This window comes from Sinohyriopsis cumingii, chromosome 8, assembly GCF_028554795.1.
Source record: "Sinohyriopsis cumingii isolate HCF-2022 chromosome 8, ASM2855479v2, whole genome shotgun sequence".
NCBI lineage: Eukaryota > Metazoa > Mollusca > Bivalvia > Unionida > Unionidae > Sinohyriopsis > Sinohyriopsis cumingii.
The window spans coordinates 55,206,349-55,220,884 of NC_142968.1; the positions used below are offsets into that span (position 1 = coordinate 55,206,349).

General features: G+C 35.4%; 1 protein-coding gene across 1 annotated transcript in view; it reads left to right on the forward strand.

The window, feature by feature from the left end:
* The window catches only part of LOC149793562 (uncharacterized), a 13,705-nt gene extending 531 nt beyond the window's left edge, over positions 1 to 13,174 (forward strand). The window contains exons 2-3 of the mRNA XM_089969017.1: positions 12,041 to 12,153; positions 12,827 to 13,174. Coding sequence (XP_089825143.1) covers positions 12,041 to 12,153; positions 12,827 to 13,174 — 461 coding nt within the window. The remainder of the gene's footprint in view (positions 1 to 12,040; positions 12,154 to 12,826) is intronic.
* Positions 13,175 to 14,536: the final 1,362 nt, after the last annotated feature.

Below are 14,536 nucleotides of genomic sequence, written 5' to 3' on the forward strand. Positions count from 1 at the left end.
ATTTAAAATCAGCGTTTAAACTACAATGGAGTCCTATGCTAATTTAACATTGTATTTTGGCCTCAGTAGACTCTAATGGGAAATTAACATTACTGATGTCACAATGAGGATCTATGTGAATCTAACATTAACGTTTAGGCAGCAAAGGAGACTCATAGGAATTTAACATTAACGACAAATGCGTATGAGTCTCATTATAACGGGGAAATATGCATGCATACATTTTAACTAACAAGCAATGTTACTAACAAACATTCGCTTCGAGGGGGTAAAGGCAGACGAAGGTCCTGCGCTGGAACAACATACATATTATTACAACCTATAAAATTTCCGTAATGTTTCTGCGTGGCATGATTTTGATTTTGTTTGCTGGTTTGTTCGTGTGTGTGTGTGTGTGTGTGAATAAGGGATAGAGAGAAAATCAAAATATAAACAATGATAAAAAGAATATGATTCTTTTTTGTTGCTCTTGTCATGTTTTCAAAATCAGCAGTTCAATCTCCCCCGTTCAACATAATCTGTATTCATTGCTAATCTACATCGAAGACAAAAGTTAAATTCTTTTAAAATAAATTACCATCCAAGCATTTACATTCGTTGGCTCTTTTTATTCATTCTTGCTTCCTCGACTTTAATGTTCCAAACATACAATTTTATAAGAAAAACGTTGTATACCTCAAAAGAATTTTGCTTGATTTCTGAAAGCGTTGTTTCTCCTCTGGTAGCATATTATCTTTTTTTTTTTTTTTTGGGGGGGGACACCAGACAGATGCAACACCCCACTTATCCAAAGAATAAAAGTGTTTATGTGTATATGTATCCCCCCAGAGGTGTGTTGTTTGTTTATTTTATAAAAGGATTTTGAACAAACATTTAGAAATTTTGTTGGAGTATTTTAAAAATTCCCTAGTGTAATCTATAGGGTTGTTCATCCCGAGCTAGGTTTTAAAAACTTTACTCGGAATTCCTTCCCTAGTTTTGTAGTTGACCCTTGCTCGGGGTCGCCTATGTCCCATGAGTGCTATGTGTATAAGCTATAATGCGTGTATGCTATATCGTTTTTGTGTGGACAGCATCCGGAAATCAAATTTAAATACCCAGTTGTCCTGTTATGTATTCATTGGTATAATCTCCAATGATATGTGATTTTAAAAATTTATTTTTATTTTCAATTTTGAATTTTGGCGAGTAAACGGCATGATAATTTGTAAAAAAAAAAACAACCTAGGTTTTCATGTGTGTGATCATTTGTGTCGTTTCTCGCACTAATTAAGAATGAGACCAGCTGTGCTCGAACCAGGGTCTATACTTTATTTATTTGTTGTACTTCTCCCAGCTCGAGCAGGCCGTCTCTTATTTATTTAATTAATCAAAGTTTCCAAAATTATTTTTAATTTAAATTTCCCGTAGGGGGAAGTAGAAACTATACAGTGCGAGAGCTGCATAGTTAAGAAGGAAGAAAGAAATTTGGAGTATGTGATAGCCCTATGCCCTATGCCCTATGCCCTATATTTTTAACCCCTGTATTTATGTGTGTATGCTAAGTTTTCTATATGGGGTGTTTTTCCAAGCTCTATCATGGGCATGACCACTTCGCGTAGCGCCTTGTGACGTAGCCCCATGACGTCCTTGTCTCGTACTTTCCCCATATAGGTCCCCTGTCCCTCCCCTCTAATTTACTAATTTCTAAATCAAGTAATCCTAATAGAAGTTTTTTTAGAGTATGTAATTGGAATTGGGATCTAACTGATCGCTATGTGTTCCAGGCCGGGGGTTGAGTATGAGGGACATGGGCCGCTTGCGGTTATCTACCCTTTGTGGGCGATATTCCAGGCCCCCCTCTCCTCCCCCTCCTCTTCACCTACAGCACTCAGTCCCTTCAATCACAATGATTTGGCCAAATGCTTTCATTGTATCCACTATATAATCAGTGATCTGGTGGTATAGCGTTTTATTTTCAAAGTTGCCGTCTAGATACAAAATGTTCTGTATTTTTTATGATTATCTTATTTGCTTATTTCAGCTATAACTTTTAATCTCTGTGTCTTCCTTTTTCACATTGAATCATTGTGTGAATTTTGCTGAAAATGGCATTCTTGCACAGTGGACATTTTGGCGGTATTCTGGCCATACGCCGTCTCACTGCTACCTCTCCTGTTAACCACGCATCATCCACGTTTTTGAAGCGGAGGCTTTGCATTTTGAGGGAGCCTAGTTTCACCCAGTGCCCCCATGCTCTGTCCCAGTTTTTACATAGATATGGTCTTGCTCCACCTCACTTTTAATTTTGCTAGTTACTACCACCTCCCTTATCCATTTCTAAGTAAGATTTTCGTTTACATTCCACAATTCTTTATAACCCCTAATTTTGTAATAATTCTTGAATGCTCCTACATTTTCTAGGGACTTCTAATTTTTTAATTAATTTGTTGTTTTGATATATTTCTTTCCTATTCCTCATAGAGAACCCAAACCAATACATGTATAACCCTTCCATGGTATTCTTGGTTCTGCCTGTAATCTTTTGAACCTGTTAAGGATATTCGCACATTTTATTAGTAAGGGGCTAGGTATTGCTAGCCCCCTTCGTTCTCTTGCTCTATTTTTGGTTTCCTTATTTACGTAGTGGGTTTTAAAATCCCATATATAATTTATAATTTGACTGTCCATTTTGTGTAATACTTCATTTTTTATATCAATTGATTTTAAAATACAACTAATGTTTACATACATATATGGTTTGGCCACTTGGGCCCGTTCCATGAGGCATAATGGCGTGAGCGCCCAGATTTTCACATTTTTGTTTATTTTTATTTTCATTTGCTTGCAGTTTTCTTTCTCTTCTTCTTTCCGAAAATAAACACCTTGAGATTTAACTCTTTCCTTTATTTGGTGTGGTATTAAACCGGAATGGTTCCCCCACCAGTTCCCTATCTTCAAAATTTCCATTTTGTCATGGTTAATTTTTGATCATGAGGCTTTCCCAAATTTTTCGAATTCTTTCTCAAGATGTTTAAAGGAATTATGATCCTTAATAAAGTTTGTGCAATCGTCTGCATGCTGTAGCATTTGAACCTCATCTCTGATATTTGGAACTTTAATACCTTCAATGTTCTTATTGAGTCTTATTTTTATGTTTAGAATTTCTATTGCTATTACATATAATAGCATTGATAGCGGGCATCCTTGCCTTACTGATCTTTTAATGTCAAATTTTCCTGTGCTCGCTCTATTTACCTGTACTCTTGAGGTGATTTTACTGTACAGGATTTTAGTCCATTTTTGGAAATTATTTCCAAAACCAAATTTCTCTAGAACTTTCTGTACGTAGTTATGTTCCATTCTATCGAATGCTCTTTCCTGGTCAAAAAGTACCATAGCACCTTTTTGGCCAGAATCGGTGATATATGCTATTATTGTCCGAATACTTCATATGTTATTTTGGATATCCCTCCCTTTTGCCCCGCATGTTTGGTTTATGTTAGTTATTTTGTCCATTCCCTCTCTAATACGTTCTGCTAGTACCTTACTTAAAATCTTGTAATCTGTATTTAGGAGGGAGACGCGCCTCCAGTTCTTTAAATCCTCTCTGTCTCCCTTCCCTTTGTATATCAGTGTAATTTTCCCTTCCCTCATCCTATTTGTCATTGTATTATTCTTTAATAAAATATTGTTATACAACCATTCTAAAATGGACGACAACTTGCCGCAAAACGTGATGCAGATAAGTTTGAATAATACTCTTCAATATGGTTTAAAATTTTATTTTTATCTGTTGTTTTCTCGTTATTGACTAATTTTAAAATCTCCAAACTTTCCCCCCTCTCCTTAGCTCTTCCCTGTTATATAGTCCATCTACCTTCTTATATATTTCAGTAAATTTTTCTGCACTGATTTCTCTTCTTTTCTGTTCTTCTTTTATTAATTTATTTAGTTTCTCTTTTAAAATGTTTTTTTTTTTGTTTCTGGTTTATCATCCTTATTTAACAAGTTCTCTATCGCTTCTTTTTCCATTTTAATTTTTGCTATCCTTATTATTGCAAATTTAATTGCTTTATTCTTAAAGTTTTCCTTTAAAATGTCCCACTCTTCAATGATATTTTTATTCCCTTTATTTATAAAATTTTGAATATCCTCCTTCATTTCTCTAACACATTCTTGTTCATCTAATATTTTATTATTCAGTTTCCAACTTCCCCTACACAATTCAATTTTTTTTTATTCCCTAGTTCCAAATAAATTAGTTTATGGTCGGATACTATGAAATCTAGAATACTTGCTTCTTTGTATATATTTTTCCCAAAATTTGTGCCTAGAAATTTGTCCAGTCTGCTCCCCTTTTCTGTTTTATATTCATAAGTAAACTCTATTCTAGGCATATTTAGTCGTCTATAAATTTGTGGTTTTTCATGAAATTTTCCATTTCAGGTTTGAATATTATATCATTTGTAGTTAAAGGTCCTATTTTATTAATACTGTCTCCTACCCAATTTAGATCTCCCCCTAAAATTAAATCCTCCATTGTGTATTTCTCTGGATATTTGGATGATTTTCTAAAAATTGCTGCTTTTGGTATTTATTAGCTGGTATATAAACATTAACGAAATGCGTACCTTCCATTGCTACATATAATAACCTACCTTTAAAAACTCTCCCCCCTCTTTTCTTTCCCATTTAACCCCCTTTTTGATTTTTATTAATGGGGCCACCCCCTCCCCGCTTGTGCCTTTCCCTTTAAAAGCATTTAATAGTAAAATTCCATTCATCTTCTCTTCACATAAGGAGATCATAGTTTGTTATATTACTTAACTTTAAAATTGTATCCTTATTAATCTCATTTACATTTATGGATAATAAACGGAAGTTTGTTTCCTCCAATTTTGTCTTCTCTCCAGGTTGCCGCTTTTTTGGTTGTATTTACGTTACTTGTAATATATGTATTTATTTATTAATTTGAATTTATTTGGGTGGGGGGCACTTGGTCTCCCCCTATTGTCCTGTCTGTTGGTGTGTCTATCGATTCTTCATCGGTTTTGTTTGTTTGGTCAGTCGTATATTCAGTGTCCATTTCCGTTTCCGTTTCTGCTTCCATATTGTCAGTTCGTTTTGTGCCGTCCGATGCACTGTCATATTCAGTGCCTGTCTCAAAGTCTTCACTGTCTTCTCCACTGTTGTCGCTTTCGTCCGTTGTGTTTCCGTCTTCACTTTGTTTGTCCGATTCATGTATGTGTTCCAACAGTTTCTTTTTGATTTTAAGTTTTAACATTTTTACCTCATTTTTGTCGTGCGCAGTTTTCGGGGTGTCATTCTCAGTGTCATCAAAAGTGCCCTCTTGTGACGAAGGGGATCCCGATACGGCTTTCTTCTTTTTGAGTTTTTTATTTGGCAATGGTGTGGAAAAAGTTAAGGGAGACAAGCCTGATAGATCTATCTTCTCTCCCTCTTCCTCCTCTTCTTCCTCCTGGAAGGGGCTCCCATCTCCTGTAGGAGGGCAAACCTGTTACCAGCTTGTACGGGTTCTTTGCAGAGGGTCTGCAATCTCCCCGTTTTGTTAGGACTGAGAAAGTTAGCCCACTCACGGTTTCTCTGGGAGTTGTCCATGTTTGCATCATATAATGCTTGATGTGACGTCACTTGTTCAGAGCTTACTTGCACAGCGTTTGCATTTTCCCCCATATTTCCAACATCCAATACTTGCTGTACTTACTGTGCTGTCATTTGTTCAGAGTTTTCTTGCTCAGTGTTTGCATTTTCCCCCTCAGTTCTTATCTGTGCAATGATATTCCCTATTTGCGTATTTATGTCAGTCTCTTTTGTGATTATGTTGTTTGACGCAACTTTGCTTGCCTATGTTGTTGTTCGTGGTGGTAGTGATACTGCTGGTTGGTAGTTAAAATCGTTCAGGGCATGCCCTGTCTGACTGCACCTGGGGCATTTTCTGTCATTATCGCACCCCCTATACCAACTTGTCAGCTTGAAACCCATCACGTAAAAAAACGTGGGTAATTTTCCTCGCTTCCTCTGTAGGCATTATCAAAATCCTACCTCCTGATTTTATGGGGTCAAAACCCCAAACAGTGGCCATTTTATATGTACTCACTTTTGCATGTAGCTTTATTTCTACCTTCCTTATAAGCTCGTGCATTTCTACTTCAAGAGGGAGGCCCGAGACATACACTTCCGTTAGTTTTGTCTCGATTTCTCTAGTAAGGGGGGGGGGGTCTCTTATTTGGGCCACCTCCCCTTTGACCTCTATCGAGTCTACTGTCAGTAGGGGTGTTTCGTGTTGTCTAGGATACAACATGTACTTGTTATATCCCGCATTCTGAAGACCCTCTATTTTGCCAATATCTATCCCCATTATATTGAGAGTGGTCAATATTTCCCCCTGTCTTGGTATATTGGTCGCGTTGCCAAAATCTATTACCTGGCATCCTGGTGGGGGGGGGGTATGCTAATAGAATATTGTTCTCTACCCTGGTTTCAAAGTAGGTACTTAATTTAGTACCTTTGGGTATAGCTTTAGCTTGGTCTTGTTCCATCTTAATCATTTATCCTGAACTTCACTCACTATGGTTTCACACCACTATTTATCCTCTGACAAATTTGATTCAGTTTATCTAACGAGTAAGGCGGTTAACCCCTCTAGATATAAACATGTACAGGTAGGTATTATGAACATAATACAAATTTGGCTATATCTCCTCACGAGATAGAGTCACGAATAAAAAATAAATGAAATATAAATATCAAAACTTACAATAGCACATACAAAATCCCACAAGGGAAAGAAAAACGAAAATGAGTGAAAATGGAAAGAAAAACAACTGAGAAAATAAAGGTGTATAATGCTTAAAAATGTCTGGCTGTGAACCGTATTCACTAATCCACAGTTTACTTTGTATGTGCCATTGCGGACGATATAACAACAGACCGTACTTCTCAAGAATGAGTGTCAGAATCATATCAAATTATCGATCAACTTACAGTGCACATCAATTTCATCTTGTAATTAGTATGCATTGACCTTTTCATACTGGTTAATATAATCTTATGCAATATATTTACCTCAGGTGTTCCGCTGTGTTTTGGTTATATGTTTATACTCTTATATTAAATGTACATTTATTCCGAAAAGAAATGCATGATGCTAAAATACTTTTAAAAAAATATAAAAAATAATGTAGTGTTTGCAATAGAACATTAAAGTTATGCAGATAATGTTTACCAACATGGCTCATATTGTGTTTACTTACAAACAAGAGTTTTGACCATGTAACAATCCGCACATATAAGCTAATACGTCTAGAGAGGGAAGGGACAAGATAGGATGAAACACAGATCTTACACACACATACAGAAACACACACAGATACACACACATACACACACTCATGCATACAAATTGGTTAATAGGTACGGGCTATAAGAAAGTATAAAATAAACACACTTTTGCAACAACCACCCATGCCTTCACTATAAAGGAATAATGGGTGCAATGATTGGACATGATAACAAACGCAAATACATACGAAAACCAGCATACAAACTCCTATAAGTCCACGTGGAAGGGATATGATAAGTGTTAATGGACTTACTTACAAACATATGATTATTCTTACAGACTAACCAACAAGGAAAAAAGGGCGTTATAAGTTATGATGACAGCAAAGGGGACTTATAGGAATTTAACATTAGCATAAAAAGCTGATGAGCGTCATTTTGACTGGAAAATATGCATGCATCCATTTTAACTAACAGGCAATTTTACAAACAAACATTCACTTTGAAGGGGATAAAGGCAGACGAAGGTCCAATGTTGGAACAACATACATATTGTTACAACATATAGAATTTCTATAATGTTTCTGCGTGGCATGACTTAGATTTCGTTGATGGCTTGTTTGTTTGTTTGTGTGTGTGTGTGTGTGTGTGTGTGTGTGCGTGTATGCGTGTGTGTGTGTGCGTGTGTGTGTGTAAGAAAGATAGAGAGAAAATAAAATATAAATAATAATAAAAAGAATATGATTCTTTTTTTGTTGCTCTTGTCATGTCTTCAAAATCAGAAATTTAATCTCCAACGCTCAACATAATCATTATTTATAACTAATCTACATCGAGGATAACAGTTTTTTTTACAATAAATTACCAACCATGCATTTACATTCTTTGGTTCTTTTTGTTCATTCTTGCTTCCTCGACTTTAATGTTCCAAACATACAATTTTGTAATAAAAACGTTGTATACCTCTAAATAATTTTGCTTAATTTCTTAAAGCGTTGTTTTTCCTCTGGTATCATAGTATCGACAAACTTACAGTGCACAGCAAATTCACCTTGAAATTAGTATTCTGTGACTCTTCATACTGGTTAATATAATCATATGCAATATATTTACCTCAGGCGTTAGGTTGTGTGATTTGGTAATTATGTTTATACTGTTATATTCAATGTACATTTATTCTGAAAATAGGAGCATATTGCTATAATAGTTTTAAAAAATAAAATGCAATGAATGCAGTGTTTGCAATAGAACATTAAAGATATGCAGATAATGTTTACGAACATGGCACATATTTTGTTTACATAAAACAAATGTCATGACCATGTAACAATCCGCACCTAGAAGCTAATATGTCTAGAGAGGGAAGGGACAAGATAGGATGACAAACACAGATACGCACACACACACACACACAGCCACGCATTAAGATACACACACAGACACACACACACATGCATAGAAATTGGTTAATAGGTATGGGATATAATAAAGTATAAATAAAACAGATACTTTGCGAACAACCACCGATGCCTTCACTATAAATGAATAACCTGTACAATGATTGGACATGATAACAAACGCAAATACATACGAAGACCAGCACGCAAACTCCTATAAATCCACGTGGAAGGGACATGATATGTGATAAAGGACTTACAAATATATGTTCATTCTTAAAACCTAACCTACATGGATAAAAGTGTGTGATAAGTTATGATGACAAACACACATTCTTACAATCCAATACTTACATTACAGACCAATGTATAGGCAGTAAAGGTGATATGCTGACTCTTACTAACACTTCCCACTAACCAATGTCTGATCTCTAAATATAGTGAGTGTACAATCGATTAAAACGTTATACCACGAACATGTATCATGATGACACAATTACACAATCACACAACTCTCTGGAAAGAAGAGACATTACATCAATGTCGACAATAATTGATGATAAGGTTGTCGATTTTTACGTATCATTGTCACGACAGCACCATTGCAACCATCACTACCACACCTACCGTTGTGACTAACGTGATGGTCCATATCGTCCAAGAGTGAAAATCTTTCTATACCACCCGATTATTTCCACATCCATCCTGTTAGCAAAGTCACTTCTATACATTTTCGAGCAGTTGCATACACTTTTACTCTCAGAGTCGACGATTTAAGGTAAAAAAATTCCCTCAGAGTGTGCGGCCACTTTTATTGCTGACTTGTTTGGTTTGATGATGGATGCGTTCAAATGACATCAGGCCGAAGATCGAGATCGCTACCAACTATGTATCATACATGACAGTCTGAGAGTTCCATGTGGGTTGCTTTTAGCAGACCTACTGAATTAGTAGTTTGCACAAGCATCGAATAAATTCATAACGTCCACTAATCAAAGGATGACTTTGACATAACGGGTACAAAATCGACCTTGTATCTAAATCACTCGTCGGCTCCTTGGGTCAGCGGTACGGGTGCTACTTCCGATTACAACATCAAGACATCATGAATGCAGAGTTGCAACAATTCCGATGTCTGTCGAAACTTTTGTGAATTTTGTCTACATCATAATTGTTAACAAGTAGACCTACCCAAATGGATAGTGTTGTTATAAAGCAACAACAAAATGAAGAAACAGCCGCCGATGTGACTTTTTTTTTCTTAATTTATTTTTTATGATCCAAATGAAGCAATGAAAATGTCCAAAATAAATTGCCTTGCTTGGAACGCATGTTCGCAAATTTCAAAAAGTCCGTAGCTGTTGCTGAATTTTCCTTTCTTAATGTGATCGACAAACTGGCATCAGTTGATCTTCTGAAGTAATCAAGCATTTTTCCATTCGATACAGCACACAAACTAATATCGGATATGTTCTCACAGGTATGTACGTAAATACATACTTCCATATATTTCTTCTTTGCTTCCCCTTGACTGATCGTTCTTGCAAACTAATTTAGAGGGATCACAAACACACATACATATAATAAATTATACAAATCTACAAAATAATTTACAGAAACTGAAAGGGTTAAGGTAATTAACATATACACAATGATGCTTACGATATAACACTCGCTGATACAACTCATGCCGTGAGGAGGAGGGTTATAATAGTGTAGATAACTTATATATGTGGAATCCATCACAAAGATTTACAAACTAATTTTAAACCAAGTTTATCGAGCTAAGGAAAATAGAGATCCGTAATAACCACTAAACTTCAATTCTGCTTTTTCATCATTTCCAGTAACTTTGTGTCCAGAGCCAAATTGCTAGAAAAAACTATATTTCTAGATAATGCAAGTTTTATATTAAATGGCATGTTTATGGTCAAGTAATTGTCACCTTTGAAAACTGGTTTTACTATTTTATATAACTGTGCCTTATAATGCGCATTCACCTTGGATCGCAAGATTTGGAAATAAATACACAATAATCAATATTAATCTATCTTTCACATTAACAAGAAATAGCATTTCATCTCCACACCTGATTGTAACCATTCATTACTGAATTCAAATCTATAAAAGCACGTTTTCACAGTAGATAGTAGTTTTAAAGTGTGGGATGTCCAACGCATGTAAGTTTTCAAGAGATGGGGTATTAGTTGATATATATTTGTAAATATGTGTTTGTCTGTCATTAGATAAAAATTAAAAATGCATTGTATTTGCTAAACATCCGGCACATATACTTTCTTATCAAATAGTACATGACAGAGATACAAAAGGGAGCATGAAGTAAAATATCGGCGTTAATTCAGGACTCATTCTGACAAGTTGACAACATAAATTTGTGCGTTTCCCTCTGCATATTATTTTCGTTTTAGAGAAATTCGAAATATACTTGGACAGAAGCAAGAAAAAGAGTTGACATCAGGATTCGTTTGTTGTCTGGTTTTTGTAAATAACACAGACATTTGAAGAAACGTTTAAAGTGTTTTTTTTTGTAACACTTTGATTATAACATTTTATATTAAATTATTACATTCGAGGAATTGGGAATGAATATAAAATAACTCTATAATATGAATACGTGGTAGGTAAATGTTTGTATGAAGGAATTATGAACCTCAGTCTTTATTAATCTGAGTAAATGATTACGTTGAACGAAGCAAACAAAAGTGTTGCTTAAACAAATATGGCACATTTTGATTACTTTTATATTTTAGTTCTCTCTCTGTCTATCTCAATACCATTGAATCATGTCACGCATAAATGCTAAGGCAAATGTATAGCTTGTAGCATTATTCATCTGTAACAATGCATTTTGTTTTCATGCTAAGTTCATCTCCTTTTATACACCAATATCTAATGAACAGTAATGTTACGGCCATCATTTATATACATATTAACAATGTGTGTTATCCCCTCATATCATGTTAATTTCAGCCACTCAGCGGCCTTCATTCTTCTAAATATTTTATTTAATATTCCACCACAGGTAGGCAGGTTCAGTAGTTCCTAGAATAATGTGTTACATGTGACCAGAAACAACTGTCTATCTGGCAAATACATTTTCTTGGAATTATGTGCATCTGCAAGAAATGTCAGTGGCACTAAGAGTTTGAATCTATTTTAATAGCATTTTATTTAGTAATTACACACAAACTTTTATAAACCGATGTGTCACTAGGCAAAGACTAAACTAACAATACACTTTACATACAAAATTTATAAATGTTGATGCATAGGATAGACAAAAGGTGATGTGTCTCACAAATGACTAGAAGGACCTAACAAGCTCTTACATATTCCAGAAATGCAAGACAGACTATTCAGAGGGACAAAGAAATTGGAGTGTCCTAACAGCTCACAACAAGATAAGTGTAGATCAAACATCCAAGAAGACCCTTACAGTACTATCAATGATGTAATGATTGACGATATTCTACTCTCTCTCTCTCTGTCTATTTCTCTCTCAAACTAAACACTGTTTCTGCGCTGAATTCGTAGCACAAAATAAAACTTGTAAATTGTTGGAACAGTGTGTCCGTCAGCTGCCCCATTTGACTGCCTCTTGGCGAAACATTTCTCGTGGTTGTAACTGTATGTATATTACGTAATCTGTGGTAATCTTGGAAAGTTGCCTAGATACTTAATGTTTCTAATGCCTTATGTTGGTTGTCCTTTTATCAGTCCATAACAACTTGTTAGTCCAAACTGTCTCACCTGATTCCCCTAAAACACTGCAAAAATATCAAGAAATAATAGGTTTGCATCAGACCTACCCTTATGACGCTTTTGGGGGAGTTTGGGGCAAATAATATGTCTATTGAATTCATAGAATTATACTTTCCCTTGGATTAATTTCTTTGCTGATTAAAGACACATGGCTTGCGGTACTTTTGTAATAAGTTAGCTTCAGTTCCCCTATGTTACCCTCCGGCCCACAAAATATATTCTATAATCCCAACCTCGTGCGGCAACCATTTACCATTATTCCAAACCCAGAGAAACTAAGTATTCACTGATCTGTTATTTTCATGTTCTGTTCAATGTAATAAATACTTGGAAATATATTCGTACGTCTTCTTCCACTGCAGGATGCTTTGTCGGACGACGATTTACGGAGAGACTATGTTATCGACGAAAATTCACATCAAACCATTAGGAGCACTGAACATGTAATCTACGATTATGCCGGTTCGATAGACATATGTCACGTTGAGAGAGCGAACGTGCATACAACTGATGAATCCTACATAACCCCAATCAGTGATTGTGTCTGTTCGTTAGAAATATTTAAGGGTGAGGAAACAGACGTGCTTGAAACAAATCATGCATATCTAACACTAATTGATGATCTTGTAAATCCTATAGAAATATATCAGCCTGCAGATACAGATATGAACGAAACAGATGATAGCTATATAACCCCAATTAATGAGTGATAATATCCGCAACTTACTGAACAAGAAACGATTACAAATCTCAGACTACAGAACGACCGCTTTAACTCTAAATCAGTATCTCATTTCTTGTTTAGAAAATTAGAACATATAATGGTGTTTATGAAATATAATTTGTATCTCCAAGACTGGAGTAATCTAAATGCGAAGGAAGAAATAAAATTAAACATGTTAAAAAAGTTTATTCGACAGCACCTTAATAAAGTTTAATGCTTCATCCATGTTGTAAAGGAATGATGCAGATGTTGACACTATAGTTCTCATCATTTCATCGTCGAACACCCATGCGTTTGAAATCAGTATATCAATATATCTATTATAACATATTTTGCATGGAATTGCGTGTATCGTATCATATTATAATACGGTATGACTGGAACTTTGTTCTGAGAATGGATAAACTAAAGCAAGAATTTGATACTACATATTTCACTGCATAGTTTGTATGGCCACCAAAATACATTCACAAAATGTGTTTCGGGCTAGAGCTTCATGTCACCATGCCAGTTATATTCCAGCGTTTGAATCTGAGTCCCTTTTCCCAAAAGGTCCCTAAAATCGTTTATAACATGGATCCTGATATTGTTCGTAAGATTGTTCCACGAATTGTAAATGATGTATCGCAAGCTGTTCCAGGAAGATATCTAAAGAATATCTTGGCTATGTATATTTTATTAACTATTTGAGGTACAATGACAATAAATGTATTGTCTACTGGAATGTACATATATAATACACCTAATGTACGGTGAACAGTTTGACTTTTTACAGATTATTTGTATAGATCAGGGCAGACATTTGCACTAATAATTCCTCCATAAAGACATATTAGAAAATATGTAAATAATGTTAGGCTGTGATCTTGATTATTCAATTATGGATACATTTCTACATTTAATAATTTACCCCCTTCCATTTGTTCTCCATAACTCTTCGGTTTTCATATAGCTTACAGAGAACATGACCAGACAACTGCGACCAGTATAAAACACATCATGCCAATCAACAAGAAGAATGCGAGTGTTACTGCTACAACAAAGTCACGGCCAAACACTTTGTTATCTTGCATTATAAGCTGTCGTAATTTCATATAAAGATATCACCAGCACATGAAAAGGTGATGTACGAGTATAATTTGAAGTGAAATATCATGCTATTTTCATATTCATGTTTGTGGTTGAAAGCCATTTTTCAGCGCTTGATAGAATATACATGGCGGGCGGTATTAATGGTGGAGGAAGAACCCGGGAAAATCCCGGTAATACCCACTAGCCCACCAAAACCTACTGACAATATGTTTCGTGTACCCACATTGACCGACCCCTAGATGCAAGTGATCGGTAA